The sequence below is a fragment of the Boleophthalmus pectinirostris genome, unplaced genomic scaffold (assembly GCF_026225935.1).
Source record: "Boleophthalmus pectinirostris isolate CB_2022bp ecotype Guang Dong unplaced genomic scaffold, ASM2622593v1 HiC_scaffold_22, whole genome shotgun sequence".
Taxonomy (NCBI): Eukaryota; Metazoa; Chordata; class Actinopteri; order Gobiiformes; family Gobiidae; genus Boleophthalmus; species Boleophthalmus pectinirostris.
In genome coordinates this window covers 4414156-4435835 of record NW_026571190.1, presented here as the reverse complement: position 1 = coordinate 4435835, position 21680 = coordinate 4414156, and the positions used below count along the sequence as shown (strand labels likewise).

General features: G+C 40.9%; 1 protein-coding gene across 2 annotated transcripts in view; it reads right to left on the bottom strand.

The window, feature by feature from the left end:
• LOC110153510 (cdc42-interacting protein 4 homolog) overlaps nucleotides 1-21680 on the bottom strand; it is a 64459-nt gene that overhangs the window by 9200 nt on the left and 33579 nt on the right. For both annotated transcript variants that reach the window (XM_020917410.2, XM_055158315.1), the window contains exons 3-9: nucleotides 21329-21379; nucleotides 18517-18664; nucleotides 16159-16221; nucleotides 12544-12648; nucleotides 9908-10036; nucleotides 3046-3192; nucleotides 1853-2011 (exon numbers count right to left, since the gene is read on the bottom strand). In XM_020917410.2, coding sequence (XP_020773069.2) covers nucleotides 1853-2011; nucleotides 3046-3192; nucleotides 9908-10036; nucleotides 12544-12648; nucleotides 16159-16221; nucleotides 18517-18664; nucleotides 21329-21379 — 802 coding nt within the window. The remainder of the gene's footprint in view (nucleotides 1-1852; nucleotides 2012-3045; nucleotides 3193-9907; nucleotides 10037-12543; nucleotides 12649-16158; nucleotides 16222-18516; nucleotides 18665-21328; nucleotides 21380-21680) is intronic.

Sequence of the window (21680 nt, the reverse complement as noted above, 5' to 3'; positions counted from 1 at the left end):
ATAATATAAAGGTGCATCACTCGTGCTCATACTTGGTAAGATTAGATATGCCTTTATTAGTCCCACAGTGGGGAAATTCCAGTGTTGCAATGCGCAACTCCAGAACAGCAGGAAAAGGCAACATACAACAAAACAGACAATAAATAATAGCCTAAAAATAATTTAAGAATAGACTTAAAAATAATTGCACATGGATATAACTGAATGGCACATGCTCAGTGTTGACAGTGTTTGTTGTACAGTGTGACAGCAGCAAGAAGGAAAGATCTGTGAAACCTCTCCTTATCAGTCTGTCACTAAAGCTGCTCTCCAGAGCAGACAGAGCGTCCTGCAGGGGGGAGACTCATGGCCCAGCATAGAGATGACCTTAGCCAGGACCCTCCTGTCCCCCACCTTCTGCACCGAGTCCAGAGGACATACATGGTCTCGTATCTATTTTTGTTCTATGTGTGTTTGTTTATGTGGTGCTTTGTGTTGTGTTGTTTTTTGATACAGCATGTTACCCCCTGTACCAAGACAAATTTCTCCCATGGGAGACAATAAAGGATTATCTTATCTTGTAACATGACTTAAAGTTCACAAGAGCCTATTTAGCAAAATATAGGAACTTTGTGAATATCCTAATGATGAGTGATGAGTGACTTTAAATTTGACAAAAAGTGAATGGAGTTGTAAAATCTGGCTTTTTCATTTGTGGCTTTAATATAAAATTATACAGTTTTTTTCTTTTAAATCATTTGAACAGGTCACGTTTTTATCTCCTCTCATTTAGACGACTGTAATGCACTTTTCTCTGGCATCAGCCTCCCTGCACTTACAGTTGGTCCAGAATTCTGCTGTGCGACTTTTAACTGGAACCAAAAAACGTGAGCACCTTACCCCAATTTTAGCGTCTTTGCACCAGCTTCCAGTTCGATTTAGAGTTGATTTTAAGATTTTATTGTTTGTTTTTAAAGCTTTGAATGGAGTGGCCCCATGTTACGTCTTGGACCTCATCCAGATTTACACCTGTGTACTCTGAGGTTCGAGGGCCAGCTCCAACTCGTGGGGCCTAAGACGAGACTTAAAACCAGGTGGACAGGACCTTCTCTGTGGTCGGCCCCAAACTCTGGAACATTCTGCCCCCCACATCCCAACAGCCCCCACAGAGGAGAGTTTGAATTTTTGTCTTAAAACCCACTTTTACTCTACTCATTTTTAACACTGCGCTGAGTGAGTTGTGTGCTCCTTTCTGTCTTTTATTTATTTTATTGATTTTACTTATTTACTGCTATTTTATGATTTTTATGGTTTTGCTTTTATTTGCTTTTATTGGTTTTATTGTGTTAGGACTGGTATGATGAAAATTTTAGCAATTTATCTTTTTGTTGTCTCCATTTTATGATCTCTGTGCAGCACTTTGGAAACAGTCGTGTTTGTGAAATGTGAATAAAGTGGACTTGGATTCAGAAGGATTTGGAGACTGGAGTAGATAAAAAAAAAAAAATCCAAGTTAAACATGGTCTGTATATATAAAAGAACAGCTAACCAACTATTTGCCGCCTTCCAAACGGGAGGTGAGCATGGTGCACTTCCAAATTCACTCCTATAACTGCTAGCCTCAGCAAGCTTCATTAGACTGGAGCTGAACACTGTGGGTGACGTCACACTCCCTTAGTCCACTTCTATTTACACTCTGTGATGCTAAATAACAGTAGTTATTAACATAGTAACACTGATACTATTTGAGAGAAAAGTTTGTAACAGATCATCCATGAGAATGAAGAGTGCAGGACACAGAGGACACAGAGGACACAGAGGACATATAGGACACATGTGGTGGACATATTGACAGTGTGGTGGCAGCTCTGACCTTCTTCTTGCTGAAGAGCCACAGCTTGGCCTTGTGTTTGGGCGCGTTCAGGGTGGACTCTGAGGTTGCGGGTTTGATTCCATGAGAGTAGTCCTCAAAGTCCACGTCTGAGGGCCGCTCGAAGCCCGACTTGTGCTGTTCTATGAAGAGGATGGAGTCCTGCGGAAGAGACAAAGGACAGCACTTAGGATAAGACAGGGTGGAGAGGGAGGGGACCAGGTTTAATGATGACTATTATGATTATTGCTACTATGCACAAAAACAGTACTTGTCTTTATCCCACTGACCACACCGAAATCTTTGCACTGATTGGACACAAACCTGGATGTGTCTCTATCTGCAGGTTAAAGCTCTGGGGACCCAGGCTCAGATCAGATTTGATAATAGTACCTTTTTAAAACTCTAAGAGTGCAGAGTGAGAGAAAAAGTTCCTTTAAGCGAGCTATTTTTGCTTTTAAAATTCTCACTTTTGGTACATTTAAAATCACAATCACTTACAAAATATGTAAGATTTGAATGACTATTTCAGTGTTCACACAAAGTAAACATGACACGTCAAACATTGACTTTACAGACAATTGTAACATTGATTGAATCATAAAATATCAAGTCTTTCTTTAGGTTTCCAGATCCTACTCCTAAAATCTGTTTGAAATGACTGAAATTTTGAAATGAATTCTGTTCAAAGTCGTGATAGTGCCGGGGCCTTCATAAAACATTTGCAGCTAACATTACTAAAACAGTGTCTTATGTAGGCATTCCCAGATAAATGTGACTTCTGGAGGTTGTTAGATTTTAAATAAAGTTTAAGGAAACTGAAATGTTAATAACGTGTTTGTGTATATGGCAATGTTCATTTCTAAATGACCAATCAGAGCAGGAGACGCTCTTTCAGCAGAGGGACCAGAGGGACTATCTCTCTTTTCTTTGTTAGTGCTAAACGCTGCGAGTCTGTTAACCTGTTACTTGTACTTTTAGTTGGGAGACTGGTATAGGCCAGCCAAGTTTATTTGTATAGCACAATTTGTACACAAAGTAATTCAAATTACATGAATAGTACAAATATGGAAATGTGGCCATTATACGTCTGACCAACAAAGAAAACAAAAGTGAAACCTAAAGATAACCTGACTATTGCTCATAGTTGTTGAATACTGCATATGTTCCAGTGTGTGTGAGTGTGTGTGTCCCACCTGATTAGCATTGATACGTGTCCCTGCGGTATAGATGCAGTCCAGACATTTGGTGACGATAGGGAGCACATTCTTCTCAATCTCCGAGAACTGACAGTAGCCCTCAGCTAGCCTCCGGATCCTCCGCTCATCCATGTCCTGTAACTTCTGTTTGTGAGAAGAGAGGAGACAGGGGTTACTTCAAAATAAAAGACTCATCCATGTCCTGTAACTTCTGTTTATAAGAACAGAGGAGACAGAGGTGTCTTCTAACTTGAGAGGACACAGAGGTTCCTACAAAATAAAAGATGTTCTATGTTCCAGTGTGGAGGAAGAGTAGTACTGTGGCACTTTTCTGATGAGGGATCTGCCCCCTGCTAGTCTCAAAGTTAGAACACAGTTCCCTGACCGAGCTGCAGAGGCTGCACTAGCACTGGTTTATGATTGCCAGTGTGAGATAGTATTTTGACCCCCATAGTATATTGACCCCGGGGTCAACATACCACTATAGTAAAGTGACCCCCCCATAGGATTTTGACCCCCCTTATTTTTCCTTTAGTATGTTACTTATCTGATCATTATTTCTCATGACATTTACTTTTATTATATATTGCTACATATTCACTTTCTTTTAAGGTATTTTAAGGAATGTTTTGATGGAGAACGACTTGGTATTTTGTGTAAATGTAACGTATTGTTAAAATTGCATATACATAACAATCTTGTCACTTTTATATTGTATTTTACATTGTTATGGTTTTTAGTTTGCTATGTTCAGATAATCCTAAGAATCATAATGTCAATTTAGGCAATGGTTTGTTATGACCTTGAATTTAGTCATGTTGTGTTATAATAAACATATTGGGGGATCAGATTACTATAGTCATAGGATTTTGACCTTTTTTAAATATAATAGATCATTGTCAATATTCAACTAACATGACTTCTTACTTTACATCATAATAACTATAATAAACATATTGGGGGGTCAGATTACTATAGCCATAGGTTTCCCCTATTTAACTACTCCACTGATCAGTCCTGTCTATTTGAACAAGATTCCAAATCATTGTACATCACTTTGATTACATAAGTAATTAATAACTACTTATCTCATCATTTTCAGGAAAGTATGTGTTTAAACAAGTCATTTTTAACATTCAAAAGTTATAATCCACATAAAAATGTATGTAAGTTCTTCAAAAACCACTGTTAAATATGTCAGTATGTTTTAATTTGTAGATATCGTATTAATATTCAAAGTTTTTCTATAGAATTCAAGTTTTTTATTAATAAAATATAGATTTTCATAGGTGGGTCAATATGCTATAGGGGGTCAACATACCATAATAGGATTCTGACCCCAGGGTCAAAATACTATATGGTATGTTGACCCCAGGGCCCCTCACCGCGAGGTCAAGGTCCTATACCACACCTGTCCTGCACCTGAGTCCTTTTCAGTTTAAACCAACTGGATTTCAGAATTGAAACTGGCAACTCAAATAAGAGAGTCATATGAGGCTCATTCTGCTTTCTGATTGGATTTTTTTCTTGAACCAAAACACTGAATTATAACATAAACAACGTGTTCATCATGTCCAGTGTTTTTGTAATGAAGAACACATCAGCATTACTGTACAGTGGTTATCAGTGTGTTATATTTGATTTGACCATTTACCACATAACTGGGACACAGATGGGTCAAGTTCATGAAATCTAATATACAGTTCTTTGAAACTTTAAACAAGCTGTTGACCTGTCCAGGCCAAGTTACAGGTCATATCTGTGAAGAGGCAAGCCTGTTTTTCAATGCAGTTTTGAGCTACAATAAAACAAATTCTAGATACATGTTTGATGCTTTACTGTGCAGCACCCCAGCTAAAGTAATACTATTTCCATAGTGATAAGCAGATTTTGTAGCTTCCACCAGAGAGGTTAGAGGTAGTGGTAGTATAGTGTCTGGTTTTGGTGGAGTCGTGCTGCCTTTAGAACAGAGAAATGTTTGTGTTTTCAGATGGCCTTGGAGTGAAAGGGAGTCGTCCGCTGTGGGCACTTGCTCCTCCTCCTCTCACACATTCTTCAGCTCCGTATCTCCAGGACGATAAGGCCACAAGCAGAACTTAGACTGATTTGTTACTACAGTTGTGAGACCCATGCCTCCTTACTTACACTGTCGCTGTATTTATTCAACTCATCAATTTGAGATTAGAATGTGGTCAAAGATTGTCATTTCTCAAGTCACAATATACAGTCCCTGACAAAAGTCTTGTCGCTTATCCATTTTGTAGAAACAAAAGCTTATAACCTGACTTTAAATTAATCAATTGGTTTTAGAAATGTCTCATATGAAGCTAAAACCCTCCCAAATTATGCTCAATATACTAAAATAAATTTGCTTCACTGAAGAAAGATTGATCATTTAATGAACACAGAAAGGTCAGATTTTGGCAAGACAAAAGTCTTGTGGCCTTGTCATATGATGCACCCAATCCTAGATTACAGCCTCACCTGTGATCAGTTACTGATCAGTCAGTTAGTGGGTGTGTATAAAAAGAAGCCCAGCACACCAGACCTTCACATCAACTGCAACTTGACCTCTGACAACATGCCTAAGATCCACCCTGAGACCAAAGCGTTAATTATCAAGAGGCTGAAGACCAGATCCACTGCTGAGGTGGTGACACCTTCAATGTGTCTCAGCGTCAAGTACAAAGAATAAGAAAAAGATCTGAAATGACTGGAGATGTTTTTGACAAGCCCAGGTCCGGCAGACCCCGCAAGACAACTGCTCGGGAGGACCGTTTGTTGATTCGAAAATCCAAGGCCCCTTTTCCACTGCAGCAGACTCCACCAGGCCTGGTCACCTCAAGTCCCTGTGTAAACCACAACAGTTTGTAGAATTCTGTCTGGAAATGGCCTCCATGGTCGAATCAGTGCACAGAAACCAGCACTAAACAAAAGGCAATTAAAAAACCATGTGTGGCATTTGCCAAGGCCCACAGCCTGCTAAAAGGATGGACACTGGAAAAGTGGCAGAAGGTGGATTTCTCAGATGAATCCTCGGTTGAATTACATCACAGCCACCGCAAATATTGCAGGAGACCTACTGGAGCCACATGGATCCAAGATTCACCCAGAAAACAGTTAAGTTTGGTGGTGGAAAAATCCTGGTCTGGGGTTCCATCCAGTCTGGGGGTGTGTGAGACATTTGCAGGGTGGAAGGCAAATATCAATAACCTAAAATATCAAGAAGTATTAGCTCCTCTTACATTCCCAACCATAAAAGGGTCAAATTTTGCAGCAGGATGGTGCTCCATCACATACTTCTATCTCTACATCAAAGTTTCTCAAGGTGAAGAAGATCAAGGTGGTCCAGGACTGGCCAGCCCAGTCACCAGACATGAACATCATTGAGCATGTCTGGGGTAGAATGAAAGAGGAAGCATGGAAGACAAAACCAAAGAATCTTGATGAACTCTGGGAGGCATGTAAGACGCTTTCTTTGCTATTCCTGATGACTTCATCAACAAATTGTATGAATCATTGTTGAACTGCATGGATGTGTCCTTCAAGCTCATGGAAGTCATACAAGATATTAAATATGGATCTCACAGCACCACTACTTCATTCACTGACGTTATGCAACATATTTTTGTATTTGAAGTAAATTATGTTCAATTTTCTGTAGGCGACAAAACTTTTGTCTTGCCAAAATCTGACCTTTCTGTGTTCATTAAATGATCAATCTTTCTTCAGTGAAGCAAATTTATTTTAGTTTATTGAGCATAATTTGGGAGGGTTTTAGCTTTCATATGAGACATTTTTAAAACTAATCGATTAATTTGAAGTCAAGTTATAAGCTTTTGTTTCTACAAAATGGATAAGTGACAAGACTTTTGTCAGGGACTGTATATTCTTAAAGTTCCTATATTACATAAAATGGACTCTTGTGAGCTTTTAGTTATGCTGGAATGTTGTTACCTCCTCAAAAACATATGTGGAGTTGTTTTGTTTCATTCACACATGTTTGAATAACCCTTTATTATTAGTTTGTCTTGTAACATAGATCAGTAAATAGTGTAAGATGAGCCCTTTAAAGAGGGGTTTTATACCAAATCTTTTTACATTTGTTTTGCTTTCGACATGTTACAAAGCTGTTCCCTCATCAAAAACAAGCCTAAAGTCAATTCTCAATAAATATACAAAATCATGATATAAAACTGTACACTCTGACTTTATCTGATGTGCAGTAATTTCATTAGAATACACTCTGATTATGTTCTGATAGCGCTCTGAAGGAGGAGTGACTTAACACAAGGAGTAAAGGGAGCAGGGACATTATCCATCCATTTTCTTCTGTTTATTCGGAGCCGAGTTGAAGGGGCAGCAGACTAAACAGAGACCCCCAGACTTCTTTCACCCTGGACACTTCCTCCAGCTCCTCCAGGGGGACCCTGAGGTGTTCCCAGGCCAGCCCAGAGACATAGTCCCTCCAGCGTGTCCTGGGTCGTCCCCGGGGCCTCCTCCTGGTGGGACATACCCAGAACACCTCCTGAGGGCAGTACCCAGGAGACATACGGAGCAGATGCCCAAGCCTCAGCTGCTCCTCTTGACGTGGGGGAGCAGAGGCTCTACTCCGAGCTCCTCCTGTGTGACTGAGCTCCTCACCCTATCTCTAAGGCTACGTTCAGACTGCAGCCTGAAGTGACCCAAATCCGATTTTTTCAAATGTGACCCAGGCCACTTGGATATGTGCTCCTAAAATCGATACATATCCGATCTTTTCACATGCGACGTTAGTCTGAACGGCCAAGGCGCATTCATCCGACCTACACGTTATCAACAAGCCATAAATGTACACAAACGTTCTTCTCGTCATACGAAAATTGTTAATGAACTCCGTGTCACTGAAGTGAAGCACATCGCATTCCCACCACTCTTGGCTACGTCTCTGCATCCACACGTTCCTTTCAACGAACTGTCCCACAAAACACCACGGCCAAAAACCTCGTCCTTCTCCTTCTCAATCTCCTCCTTAAAACAAGTAAGTTGTTCATGTTCTGGCTCCGGTACGAGAGGAACTTTAAAATCTCCAGGTGCTCAATGCTGCGTCCATGTTTGGACAACTTCTGTAAACACAGAGCACGCTCGCTGCGGTTGACGTCGTCGTGTCTCCAGTGCACATATGGGACACTTTTGTACTGTTTAATGTTCACACTGGAGATCACATACAAGTCAAGTTTACTGGAAATGTGAACGACCTCCCAAAAACATCGGATTTCACAAAAAAATCTGAATTGAGTGTTAAGCCCTGCAGACTGAACGTAGCCTAAGGGAGCACCCAGCCACCCCGCATAGGAAACTCATTTCAACCGCTTATATCCACGACCTCGTCCTTTCGGTCATTACCCAAAGTTCATGACCGTAGGTGAGGAGAGGAACATAGCTTGACGGTAAATCGAGAGCTTTGCCTTTTGCCGCAATGGTCAGATACAGCGACCACATCACTGTCGACACTGCACAGATCAGCCTGTCAATCACACACTCCATCCTCCCCTCACTCGTGAACAAGACCCCGAGATACTTGACCTCGTGACCTTGAGGCAGGGCACTCTGATTATGTTCTGACAGCGCTCTGAAGGAGAAGTGACTTAACACGGGGAGTAATGGGAGCAGGGACACTACTACACTAAAAGGTGACATGGTGATCTAAATCTGTTGCTGCTTAAACCATAAATCTGGACTGATGCAAGACTATACATCCGGAAATAAGAGTGCAGACAAGACTATTTAAAGCTGACTCAAAGAGGAGAAATGATCGTCTGTATCTTCCCCTTTTTTTCCATTTGTGAGTTTCTTTTTTACTGTTCCTCTGTGAAAGAACAGGAATCCAGTACAAAAGGGACACTTCCTCAGACGTCTTTAACTTTGCCATTGTAACTACATACATATGCAGTTTATCAATAGGATCTTACCTCATCTGCCAAATGTCTTACAGGAAATCTAACCTTATGTAACAGCACATGTCATCACAATAGCGAGCAGCAGAATATCTGTTTTGAAAATAAAAGCACAAAGTATGTACAGAGTTGTGGGTGGTAGGGGGTAACTGAAATGTTTAGAGCAATGGCCTTGAATGCAGGTCAACATGATTCAAACAACTCTGAGTGAGTTAAGTGAGAGGACAACATTATAATATGGATAAAAGCCAATAAAAGTTGCATAATACACAGTATATATAATATACAATATATCTCCTATATAAAGTAAAAGTGACTTACGAGCTTTAAGCCATGTTATAGGAAAGGTTCTTTATTGTCCCAGTGGGGATATTTGTCCTCTATAATGTTGTTACCTCCTCAGACACATACCTGGAGTTGTGTTTTAGTTTCATTCACACATGTTTTGCATTATTATGCTGTCTACATCTCCAAAGCTCACAATGCTCTGTTCCAGGGTAAAGGATAACCTTAAGTTGTTTAAGTTTAAGCAAAGAAATGTCAGTGAGGCCAAAACAGTGGCTACAGCTTCAAAGTTTGGCAATTCCAATGCTAAAATAATCTGAATACTTCTAGTGAAGGTGTATTTAGTTTAAAAACATAGCGGAGCACTTCCTGTATAACCACATGACATCACAAGGTGGAACAGAGTGTTTTCTATTTGTAACAAGAACAAATAAACCTAAAGTTTGCATGGTTTGTGTGTTAAATATAAACTGCAGATCTGTTTGTGATAAGGAAACAACATCAGAACATAGATCAGCAGAAAATATCATAATCCAGGCCCTTTTAAGTCCAGCCTGCGTCATGGTCCAAATCCCTGGACGTGTGCCTTGCCCCGGGGTCACGTCCAGGACAAAGTGAGTACACTGTGTAGTACTCACATTGAATATCTGGGGTATGTCTGTGTAGTAGTGGTAGTTCTGCTCCTTGTTGTACTTCTGTAGCTGGGCAGCGTAGTCACTGCGGCTCTCCTCTGCGATGTGGGTGCGGGTGTGGGCGTAGTGCTTGGCCTAAGAGCACAAAGACACTGGCTCAGGATTGGCTGGTTGTATATTAGATGTACATATCTGATAAATAAAAGTATGACAAAACAAGCAATGAAGAAACGATTCAGTGTTCAAATGATTTAAAGAAACTGACATTTTTTAGAAAACAAACAGACTAAATTAAAAACCTGCTGTTTTCAGTGGTGTTGTGTTTATTGCACTGAGCAGGCTTGTGTCTCCACAAACCTGACTAGTCTGGAGGAGGGCTTCCACCTGCTTGTTTCCATGGAAATGTTGTTCCTTTGACTATGGCTTTTTCTGGTATTCCATGAAATGTTACCAAGTACGGTTTTAACTTTATATTTCCACAGATTCATGCAGCTTTCATAACTTAAAGAAGTCAAAACTATGTCAAAACTAAAGTCAACTACTATGGGTACAGTGACCAGACGTCCCTATTTACCTAGGACAGTCCCAGTTTTGAGCCCCGTGTCCCTGGTCCCAGCAGATTTATCCCAGTTTTATACAAGAAATGTCCCAGGTTTCTGTATTCTGGACCAATTTGATCCCTGCCACCAGTAAAAAGAGGCAAACATTGTCATTTGTAAAATACAGAAAAACTGCTTGTGCTACCTGCTCGTTTCACAATTTTATTATTACCAACCACCACAAACAGGGGTGTCCCAGTTTTGTATTTTGAAAATCTGGTCACCCTAAAAATGGGTTCAATTGTTAAGTCATTTAATGTTTTACAAGTTTTACTGAATTGAGAGTTAATCTAAGGCACATATGGAGTCTCAGTTTCATCACAGAACTGAGGCTCTGTCCACATTAGTGGACATTATTCAAATCGTTTTCATTGTGGATGCAGAGACGGAACGATCTGGTGCCGCCAGCTCCCATGAATTCATCTGAGCACAGATCTGATCCGGCACTGTGTCGATGTCTGAAAATGCCGATACACTGATGTAGTTCTATGTGCCGCGAAGTAGCTAATTCAGCGCCAGAACGAGGCTAGAATATTTGTCCATTCATATATGCGTATGATCATACACATAGACTGTATAATCTCTGAAAAGTTTAATATGAACTATCTCAGAACAGGACAAACTCACCATTAGCAGAACACCTCTCTGTCACAGAAAGAACACTCATATTCACCTGAGTCGTGTCCACTAGTCCGACAGAAGGTGAACTGCATCAGCGCACAATACACGCATCAAGAATCTCTGACTTTTGGTCATTGCGCAGTTCATACTGGGAAGGATTTTCTGAAAAAGTGAGCATCAAACCTCCATGTTTGTTTTCCCAGTGGGATGTGTCTATTGACAAAGTCGATCTTTTCAAGTCTTTTGAACCATATCACTTTTGTTTCTGGTTCTGATATCGTCATATTTTAGTTTTGGGATTCGGACATTGTAATTGTGTGGTTGCTGGATCATAACAGCAGAAAACGGCTCCAGAAATGTGTTTGTGAACTCCATAAATGCAAAAGGGAATCAGATGTGTGTGACTGTAAACCTCTGTTCAAACTGTTTCCCTTCCAACAGAATTGAAAAATAGTGAAAGGCAAAGGCGATGGGCAGGATTGATCTACAGGAAGAACCAAAAAGGAAACCTTTGACTGCCTAAATCATCCTGAGTTTGCAGTGAACATTTTGTATGTGGAGTGACAACAAAGTGGGATCCTGTTTGTTAAGTGAGAGGTGCAGAAGACAAACAGACTGAGCTGCACTTTCTTGTTCTTGTGGTTTTACAGAAACATCACGTCTTGGTCTCTTTGCAGTGGAAGGTGAACAGTTGGTGCCTTTTGCTTTGGCATTGACTTTTTTAATTCGTAACCAAGGTGGAGCGAGGGATCAGGATTTTGCTTTGTTGGCGCTCCACATACAAAATGTTCACTGCAAACTCAGGATGATTTCTGAGGCAGCCAAAGGTTTCCTTTTTCGTCCTTCCTGTGGATCAATCCTGCCCATCACCTTTCGCCTTTTTTTTTTTCAGCTCCGTTGGGAAGAGAAACAGTTTGAACAGAGGTTTGCAGTCACACACATCTGATTCTCTTTTGCATCTATGGAGTTTGCAAATACATTTCTTGAGGTGTTTTCCTCTGTTAGGATCCAACAACCACACAATTACGATGTCCGAATCCCAAAACTAAAATATGACAATATCAGAACCAGAAACAAAAGTGATATGGTTCAAAAGACTAGAAAAGATCAACTTTGTCAATAGACACATCCCACTGGGAAAACAAACATGGAGGTTTGATGCTCACTTTTTCGGAAAATCCTTCCCAGTATGAATTGCGCAATGACTCGAAGTCCGATATTCTTGATGCGTGTATAGCGAGCTGTTTTTGGAGCACTTAGTTTATGCCATTATCCATGATCATTTCCGATACGCTGATACGGTGATACACGGATTTGTTTTAGTGTAAATGGGGTCTGAGACTCCATCTGTCGAGGTGTAAGCGTCTCCGTCTCTCCAGCCAAGCTCTCGTTGTTAGCATTAGCATTAGCATTAGCGTGTACCTTCTCGACGTCGAGGCGTGTGGCGTTCAGGTCGTTCTCGGTCTTCTCAGCCTGCTGCGTGGCCTTCTCCGCCTCAGCCCACTCTTTGGCAAAACGCTTCTTTGTCTACAACACAACACAGGACAGCATGTTATCATTAAAGATGACATACTACTCTGTTTACGCTATTTATGCCACGCTACCTCCTCATAAAGTTGTGATTTTTTTTCTTTCACACATTTGAATTACACTTTATTATTAGTCTGCCTACATCTCCAAAGCTCAAAACACTCCACCTTGTGATGTCATGAAATTGTAGTTTTCAAGTTAACAGCGACTCGCTACCTGTTGTTCTTTTTTTTTTTCTTGTTTTGTTTTTGGAGCACTTTCTTACGGAAGCGGAGAGGGGTCACAACAAACGCAAACACCGCAACAAATACAAATGCCACAACACAACAAAAAGCCACAACACACCAAAAAAAAGCCACAACAGAAATGACCGCGGGACTCTATTTGAATGCAAACGCCGCAACAAATACAAACGCCACAACACAAACGCAAATACCACAACACATTAAAAAGCCACAACACATTAAAAAGCCACAACACATTAAAAAGCCACAACGGAAGTGACCGCGGGACTGATCAAGCAGCAAGTGAAGAAAAAGAACTACAACGTGAAAAGTAAAGGAACGGAGAAGTTGGAAACGTAAGTAAAAGTAAATTATTGTTTTATCATTATTCGTTTCACATTGTAGATCTTCTTCTTCACTTGCTGCCTGATCAGTCCGTCAAAAAATAAAGTCCCACGGTCACTTCCGTTGTGGCTTTTTGATGTGTTGTGGGTTTTTAATGTGTTGTGGCTTTTTAATGTGTTGTGACATTTGCGTTTGTGTTGTGGCGTTTGTATTTGTTACGGCGTTTGCATTAAAATAGAGTCCCGCGGTCATTTCTGTTGTGGCTTTTTTTGGTGTGTTGTGGCTTTTTGTTGTGTTGTCGCATTTGTATTTGTTGCGTCATTTGCGTTTGTTGTGACCCCTCTCGGCTTCCGTACTTTCTGTATACCACATGACATCATAAGTTGGAACAGAGTGTTTTCTGTTTGAGGGCTTAAATAAACTAAATAAACTCAGCCTAAACGTGCAGGGTTTGTGTGTTAAACATGTGTGAATAACACAAAACACAACTCCAGGTCTGTCTGCAGTGAGGAAACAACATTAGAACACAGAAAAGAAAATAGTGTAACCGGGCCCTTTAATGTCATCATCTCTGTCTGAAAGGCTTCTACAGATAATAAATTGGTTGCGACTCTGAGGCAGTAATTAGTCAGCGCTAATGATCTTTCATGATTCTCATAATGAATGGGTTTATTACAGAGCGTTTCTCATTTGGCTGCCTGACATAAGCACTTCCGATCGCACAAAGAGATCACTCCAGCGAATAATGAGGAGCGCACAAGTCTATGGAAGTAGAAGTGGAAGTCATCAAATAAAGCATTTAATGAATCCAATATAGCAAATTATGTTGTAAAATGAGTGTAAACAAATATCCAAACGGCAAAATAGCTGAAAGGTACTGAAATGTATCTGATCTTAGATATGAATTTTGAGACTATGGCCAGATGCATTTGTGAATTCACGTCATTTTAAGCAGGGTTAGATTCCAGAATGTTCAGGAGCCTACATTTTGACATGGAGCCATCATTACTGTCCAGCCACATTCATAAACTGTAATGGATCCATCGACTCTGGCTCCAATTCACTTTCAACTGAATAACAGTCCCAAATTTGGCCCGTGATATAATTATATTTGGCTCACAAGATCGTATCAAATATATATTAGAGCTGCCCGCCGACTACAGATAGACTATAGACACATTATTTGTTTAAAATTATGTTATTATTTTATATTCTGCTTGTTCTGGATTCAATGTTTAAGCAAAACTATTATTAAACTTTTATTTTAATAAAAAAGATTTAACATTACATATCTCGAAAGAAGAGAAAACATGCAGATGTTGTTGAAATTTTTTCAATAAATATTTAGTTTGGCCCACGACTTAGTCCCAATTTTTAATTTTGACCTCTGTGAATTTGAGTTTGACACTGCTGCGCTGGCGCAACAGGTTTGATTGACAGCTTGTGAAGGGGCGAGTACCTTCAACACCCTCGCTCCTAATTCACACTTTCTATTTCTAGTTCTATTCACGCTCACGTCACAAACCAGGAAGATGTTTGGAAACATGCAATGACAATTTCTGGTGGGTTCTGTTTGCTGTAGTAAGTCTGGCAAAATCTAGGAAAAATTTGAAAATGTCCCAGTTTTCTTCGTCTCCATGTCATTGTAGTGTTCTGTTATGTTCGGCAAATCAACAATTACCACCAGAACTCAGTTTGCATTATTTCCCCACTGCCGCACATCTCTGAGTGCACTGGTACATGTGATTAGAAGAGATGAGGCGCCAAATTCAAGATGATTCCAAACAGCACATGCGGTGTGCAGTTTTTATTTTACCACTGATCACATTTACTTCAGTCGAGTCACAGTCGATTGGCGAGCCCAGTGTCAGGAACTACACCGGAAGTTGCCATCGCATGTTTCCAAACGTCTTTCTGGTTTGTGATGTAAGCGTGAACAGAGCCTACTGGCACTTTAGTTTCTATGACACACTTATGTAGAACTTCAAAATGGAACTCGACTCCAAACAACCGCTCTAGCCTCAATTGGTTTAATTTGTCTGGAGCCAGACACTATGGGTGACATCACAATTGTCCTGTCCACTTGTGTATACAGTCTGTAGTCACTGGACATTGCACAGTGTACTGTATTTTCTGCACTATAGGATGCACTTAAAAGCCTTTAATTTCATCCAAAAATGACTGCGTGCCTTATAATCCAGAGCGCCTTATATATTAATTTACTCGGGTGTCTTAGTACGACTTTAGTAAACTACAAAGCCGCTCCACTTACAGCGTTACGGCTCCCGTAGTCAGGAGCATCAGGAGTAATACATCCTGTGATTCCTTTTAATATCAAAATGCACCTGTCAAGAGACACGCTTACAACACCCACTTTAAACTCAAGGCTGTTATAAAGTGAAAGTGTGAGCTGCGTGGGAGCAGTGGATGAGAGAAGGTGAACGCACAATCCCCAAGACAGAGAGACAGCACCGAGCGACCTGCCAACGGATCATGGACGCCTGGGCTAAGGATCAGTATCAACTGTGGTCCGAGCTTTCACCAAGACCAGAATCATCACTGAACTGCCAGGGAACAGTAACCACACTGACTCGGATAATGACGAGAGGGATGTGGACGTGCTGGATGCCGTAATCACCCAACTGTTTGAACAGTTATGACTTATTGTGAATACACTAACAATTTAGCGTCTCAGACAGTATTTTTTACGCATTACATTTGAACAAAGTTGAGTTATTGTGAACGTGATAAATAAAGTTTGACTGACTTGTCTAACAGTTGTGTTTCATTTAATGCGTCTTATAGTCCAGTGTGGTTTATATGTGAAAAAAGTTTGAAAATAGACCATTCAATAACAGTGCGTCTTATAATCCAGAGCGACATATAGTGCTTAAAATACAGTAGTTTAGTGGAGATGTTGCAGAGTTGAAGGACTTACACTCTCCAGCTGTTTGAAGCTGCTCTCCAGGGTTTGCTGGGCCTTCTTCACATCCGACAGGTGCTGCACACACACAAATACACATGTTAGGTTTCCATACTTTACTTTACATTAGAGGCCCTGTAAAACATGCCTTGCTTCAGTACACATATATTTTATAAGCAGTTCTTGAAGTCAAAATCTGCTAGCTGTTGTTAGCATTGCTGAGAATTGCGAAAGGCGTTTGTAAACTAAATAAGGACGCTCAGAAAGTGAAGAAAAACTTTGGACCATTGCAAACCATTTAAAATGAACAATCTATAACTGTTGTTTTGCATTTTAAGACAAAGTCAGGTGGCATGAAATCACTGTGTATACAAACATCTGTCACCACAATGGGACGAATACCAGCCCAGACACACACGTAAAAGCTTCATTATGTAACATTTGTGGCGGCGCGTCCTCTACCTGTTTGTTCTACAGTATTATGTCATTACACTTGATCTATCTTGCATAATTCCATTACAGGTGGTTTTAATTTTGAGGAGGGCCTTGAAAAACAGTGAATGAATTGAGCTGCAATTAATTAAAAGCATATTCTGAAAATCCTCTGAGATAAGAGACAAAGATTTTTATATATTTTTATTTAGTTTTTGGTGCGTGTGTGTGTGTGTGTGTGTGATTGTGTATGTGTGTGGGGATATTTTTTGACTGTATTAGAATTCAAGCATTCAATTCTACCACAATGAAATAATACCATTACATTTGATTATCTATCAATAATTATATCTATTTCCCAAATATAACTACATATTTATGAGGCTAGGGTTTTATGAACATAGGCAAGGTGGGTGAAGTGACTTTGCATAGTCACTTTGGTTCTCCTTTATCATGGTGATAAATGGGTGATATAAGGCTGCACCTGGAGTTATTCTCTTCCTGGAATCAAGGTGCAGAAGAAGTTCACACAGACTCAGAAAAGTCAGCCTGTCTCTGAATTGTGGGTTCTGGTTTACGGGTGAGTAGCATAGAACTGCTTCATCTAAACTGCGGCCTTATAGAGGACTTGACTGTCAAGTGGATCCAAACCTGTATCTCTTTCTAATTCATCTGGAGTCTTAAATCTCCACTGGCCGTCCTCCTGCAGGGACTAGTACTTCTTAGTGAATATTCCCTGGCTCAAAAGTTCATTGGGAGGAAAACCCAGTGCTTCAATAATGGTCTTTTGGTTTTTGTAAGGTGTGCTAGAGAAGGGGTGGTCACCCAAGTACAGACTCACAAGAATACAGCCCAGAGACCACATGTCTATGACTTCAGTCAGAGGTAGGCTAGGCTAACCTCTGGAGCCGGTAAAGCCTTTGGCTGCACCCGCATTCCCAATTCCAGCTCTTGATTTTGGGTAGGCTAGACCAAAGTTAATCAGTTTCACCTTAAAAGGATGAAATTTCTGATCAACAAGCATCACATTGTCAAGCTTGAGGTCCGTGTGCACCACACCCATCTGTTTGAGGCCAATAAAGGCCACCAGAAGCTGCTGAGCAATTGGTCTGATCTCATTCAGCGGTTAGATACCCCATTTGTTCAACATGTCCTGAAGACTGATATCCAACATGTCAAAAACCAGGCATTTCTGGTCTTCCCAAACAAAAGAGTCAATGAATTTGACAATGTTGTTTCTGTCAGGATCCAGCTGTCCGACATAGTGGAGCAGGTGCAGTTCTTCTCTGAAAGTGCTCTTGCCTCCCTTCATCATTTTCACTGTCACAGCCTCAGGTGTGTGAGGCTTGAAGCAGTGCATGACTTTTCCATAAAGCCCTTCACCGAGGAGCTACAGGGTTCTGTACTCCTGGATAATATATGGTGCCTGGTCCAACATATTTGCATTTTCTCTATGTTCTGACACCTCATTGTCAATGCTCTCATGTTCTCTGGATGAGTGGAGGGAATCACACTGATTTTGCATTGTCTCCTTTGGGTCGTCTTTAGTGAGTAGTTCCTGGGGGTCACTGGGGTTTTTGTTAATTACTCTGGTCATCATGTCTCGTGCCCAGTTTGTATAGCCACTTTGGTCCTCCTCCAAGTACTTCATGGTAATCCAGGTGCAGAAGTTCACAAATGCTCAGAAAGGTTAGCCTGTCTCTAAATTCTGGGTTCTGGATGGTCATCTGTCTTCTGTCCTTGGTCCACTGTCATCTGTAGTCTGTCCACTCTCATCGGTCCACTGTCCTCTGTCCTGTGCTATTTTGCCTGTCATCTGTCCTCCATTTTGTCCTTTGTCCACTGTCCCGGTCCTCTGTACATGTAGAACACCCCCAGCGTGGCGTCTCTCCAAACTATGGATAATCTGTTGTGTGTGTAATGAGAGTGTAACGTGCTCACAGTCTTGCGCTCCTGCTTGATCTCCTGGAGGAACTTGGTGAGCTCCACACAGATGGAGGTCATCATGTTCTCCGCCACCACCTCCCTCTGCCCCGCGTAGTCATTCAGCTCGCTCAGGATGTCCTGGAACGACGCGTGGTTGCTGAATCTGCACAGAGGGGACACAGAGGACTCGTGAGGACAGAGGATAGTGGAACTGTACAGAGGACCAGGAGAGTGGATAGAGGACAAATACCAGGACAGAGGACTGTAGACCAGGACAGAGGATCAGGACAGTGGACAAAGGACAGGATGGAGGACAGAATAGGACAGGACAGACAACAGTGGACAGACGACAGATGACAGCGAAGAGTGGGCATAGACAACGGACAGAGGACAGTAAACAGTGGACAGGACAGAGGACAGCGGACAGAAGACAGAGGACCAGGGCTGAGCACCAGGACAGTGGACAGCAGACAGATGACAGTGGACAGAAGACAGTAGAGAGAGGACAGAAGAATGGACAGTGGGCAGAGGACAGAGGACAGCAGACAGCGAATTTACGAATCCTGCTATGGCCACGCCACAGTTTGCCAAACTCTGCTTCTGATGGTTGAGCTTCAGGCAAGACTGAAACACATGATCAGCATCAATGGAAGATGAAGAAGATGAGAAAGTAAGAAGACTGTTTTTCACCACTGGAACTAAAGAGTCATAGGCTCATGTGTTTAGCTGAGTACCACTGTTCATCATTTACAACGTGAACAATCTCATATTAACATTTGGCTCATCTCACACGTGTTGAAGACACAAGGTCACGTGACATAATCACATGACACACTGAAGCGTGGATTAGATAGGCCAGACCAAACCTACGTTAGGAAGCCAATTAGTGGGCAACAAATAGTTTTTTAGGTATGAAAATAAATAATGTAATAAGGGCAACCGCACATAATTAAAAAGAATAATCACCAATTTCCAACACTGAAGTTTTAATGAGTAACAGATGCAATGATGTGGCCAAATATCAATAATGGAGCCTATTATAGGCCGACATTAGAGTCAGAAAATAAAAACTGTTCATCACACAGTGACATTTGAAGTGTAGCAGAGGAGAACAGAGGTAAACCAGAGGCAATTTAAATGTTCATACAATCAAGAAAATGAATACTGTTTAATTATGTACAGTTGCCCACATTACATTATTTATTTTCATACCTAAAAAACTATTTGTTGCCCACTATTTGGCTTCCTAACGTAGATTAGGTCTAGTCTACCTAATCCACGCTTCAGTGTGTCATGTGATTACATCACGTGACCTTGTGTCTTCAACACGTGTGAGATGAGCCAAATGTTCACGTTGTAAATGATCAACAGTGTTACTCAGCTAAACACATGAGTCTATTACTCTTTAGTACAGTGGTGAAATAAAACAATCTTCTTACTTTCTCATCTTCTTCATCTTCTACAAAGTTCAGTGAACTGTGGTGTGACCATAGTAGGATTCATAAATTTGTCAGTGGACAGAGGACAGGACAGAGGACAGGACAGGGGACAGGACAGGGGACAGGACAGAGGACAGGAGAGAGGACAGGACAGAGGACAGGGCAGGGGACAGGACATTGGACGGAAGACAGTGGACAGTGGACAGAGGACAGGGCACAGTAGGGGTGGGCGATATCTTGATATTTTAAATATGTCGAGATATTTTTTAAACTCTATATGGATTCTGACATATATATCGATATACTGCTTATATTCAGTTCTGATTTCACTGCTTTGCTTGTTTGCCTTCTCTGTCGTCGCCTCTGCGCGCTGCCGCCTCCATGATTTTGCTGCTTGTGTCTCATTCACTATCGCTGTGAAAGCCGTAAGTTGGTGCCAGTGAAAAACTTCTGGCATCACGAACCTTTTCCACCATTTATAGACAAAACCATCAGCAGCACATCCTCTGTCACAGAGAGAACACTCATATGAACACTGAGTCGTGTCCTTTAGTCCGAAAGAATCTGAACAGCATGAGCGGCACAAGGAGCACGCTGTTTATGCAAATTAGCCATGCGCTTTTAAGTTTCATTTCTGTAAAACGTAAACACGTGTGTTAAAACACATTATAATCTCAAACGGCCTGATGTGGCTCTGGAGTCATTCTGCTTTATTTGTTGTAAAGTTTAGTAATGTAAAATGTATTTATGTAAAAGATTTTAATCAATAATCTGCTGCAGTGTCACTTGTACAATAGTGTTTGGAAACGTTGGGTTTGATCTGCAGTGGATTGTGGGATTAAACCTCAGAGCTCCTTCCTGCTGGAAAGGAACAAAGATCTGTTAAAATAAGGAACCTCCCGAGCTTCCTCTGCTGAAGGAGCTCATGGTTCTGGTTCTGTTTCTGAATAACAGAGTTAATGCAAAGATGAGCTTGAGCTGAGTTGTTTTATTTATGAATGAAAAGAAGGCAATATGTATTTCTTTTATTTTACTGTTAGATTATTATTTATGTAATCAGGGATTTTTGTAATCTTAAACGTGGCAGAAGAACTTTGTTCCTACATGAACTGTCTACTTCATGCACTTCAATAAAAAAAAACTTGTGGAATTTGGCAGATTTGTTTTTGCAGTTTGCAGTTTTAGGGGGTTATTTTTTCCTATACAGATATTGAGATATATATCATATATAGAGATATAGGAAAATATATCGAGATTTATTTTTTGATCCATATCGCCCAGCAGGACAGAGGTCAGACAGCAGATGGCAGGACAGAGGACAATGAACAGAAAACAGAGCACCAGGACAGAGGACAGAGGACAGAGGACAGAGGACAACTCTCACGTACTTGCACTCCTGCTCCTCCTTGCTTCCTTTCTTGTACTTCTTGGTGAGGTTCCTGAAACAGACAGTTGAGTTCAGTTCAGTGACAACAGCAGCTGAACACACATAGAACAAACTGACATTACACACAACCAGAAGAACACTGCTGATCACAACAACGTGACAAGCCAGAGAATAAAACACAGATCACTAAAATGTTAATAACTGAACATGTTAAAAGTTCATTAAAATAAGTCTGTACTGAAGCGAAATAGTGTTTTTATTTTTGGGTAAAAGAGCTGCTTTCCTGGGGGCACAGTTAAACGCCCATATTAGGCCATTTTCTGATCCATGTCCTAATGTTGTTTCCTCATCAC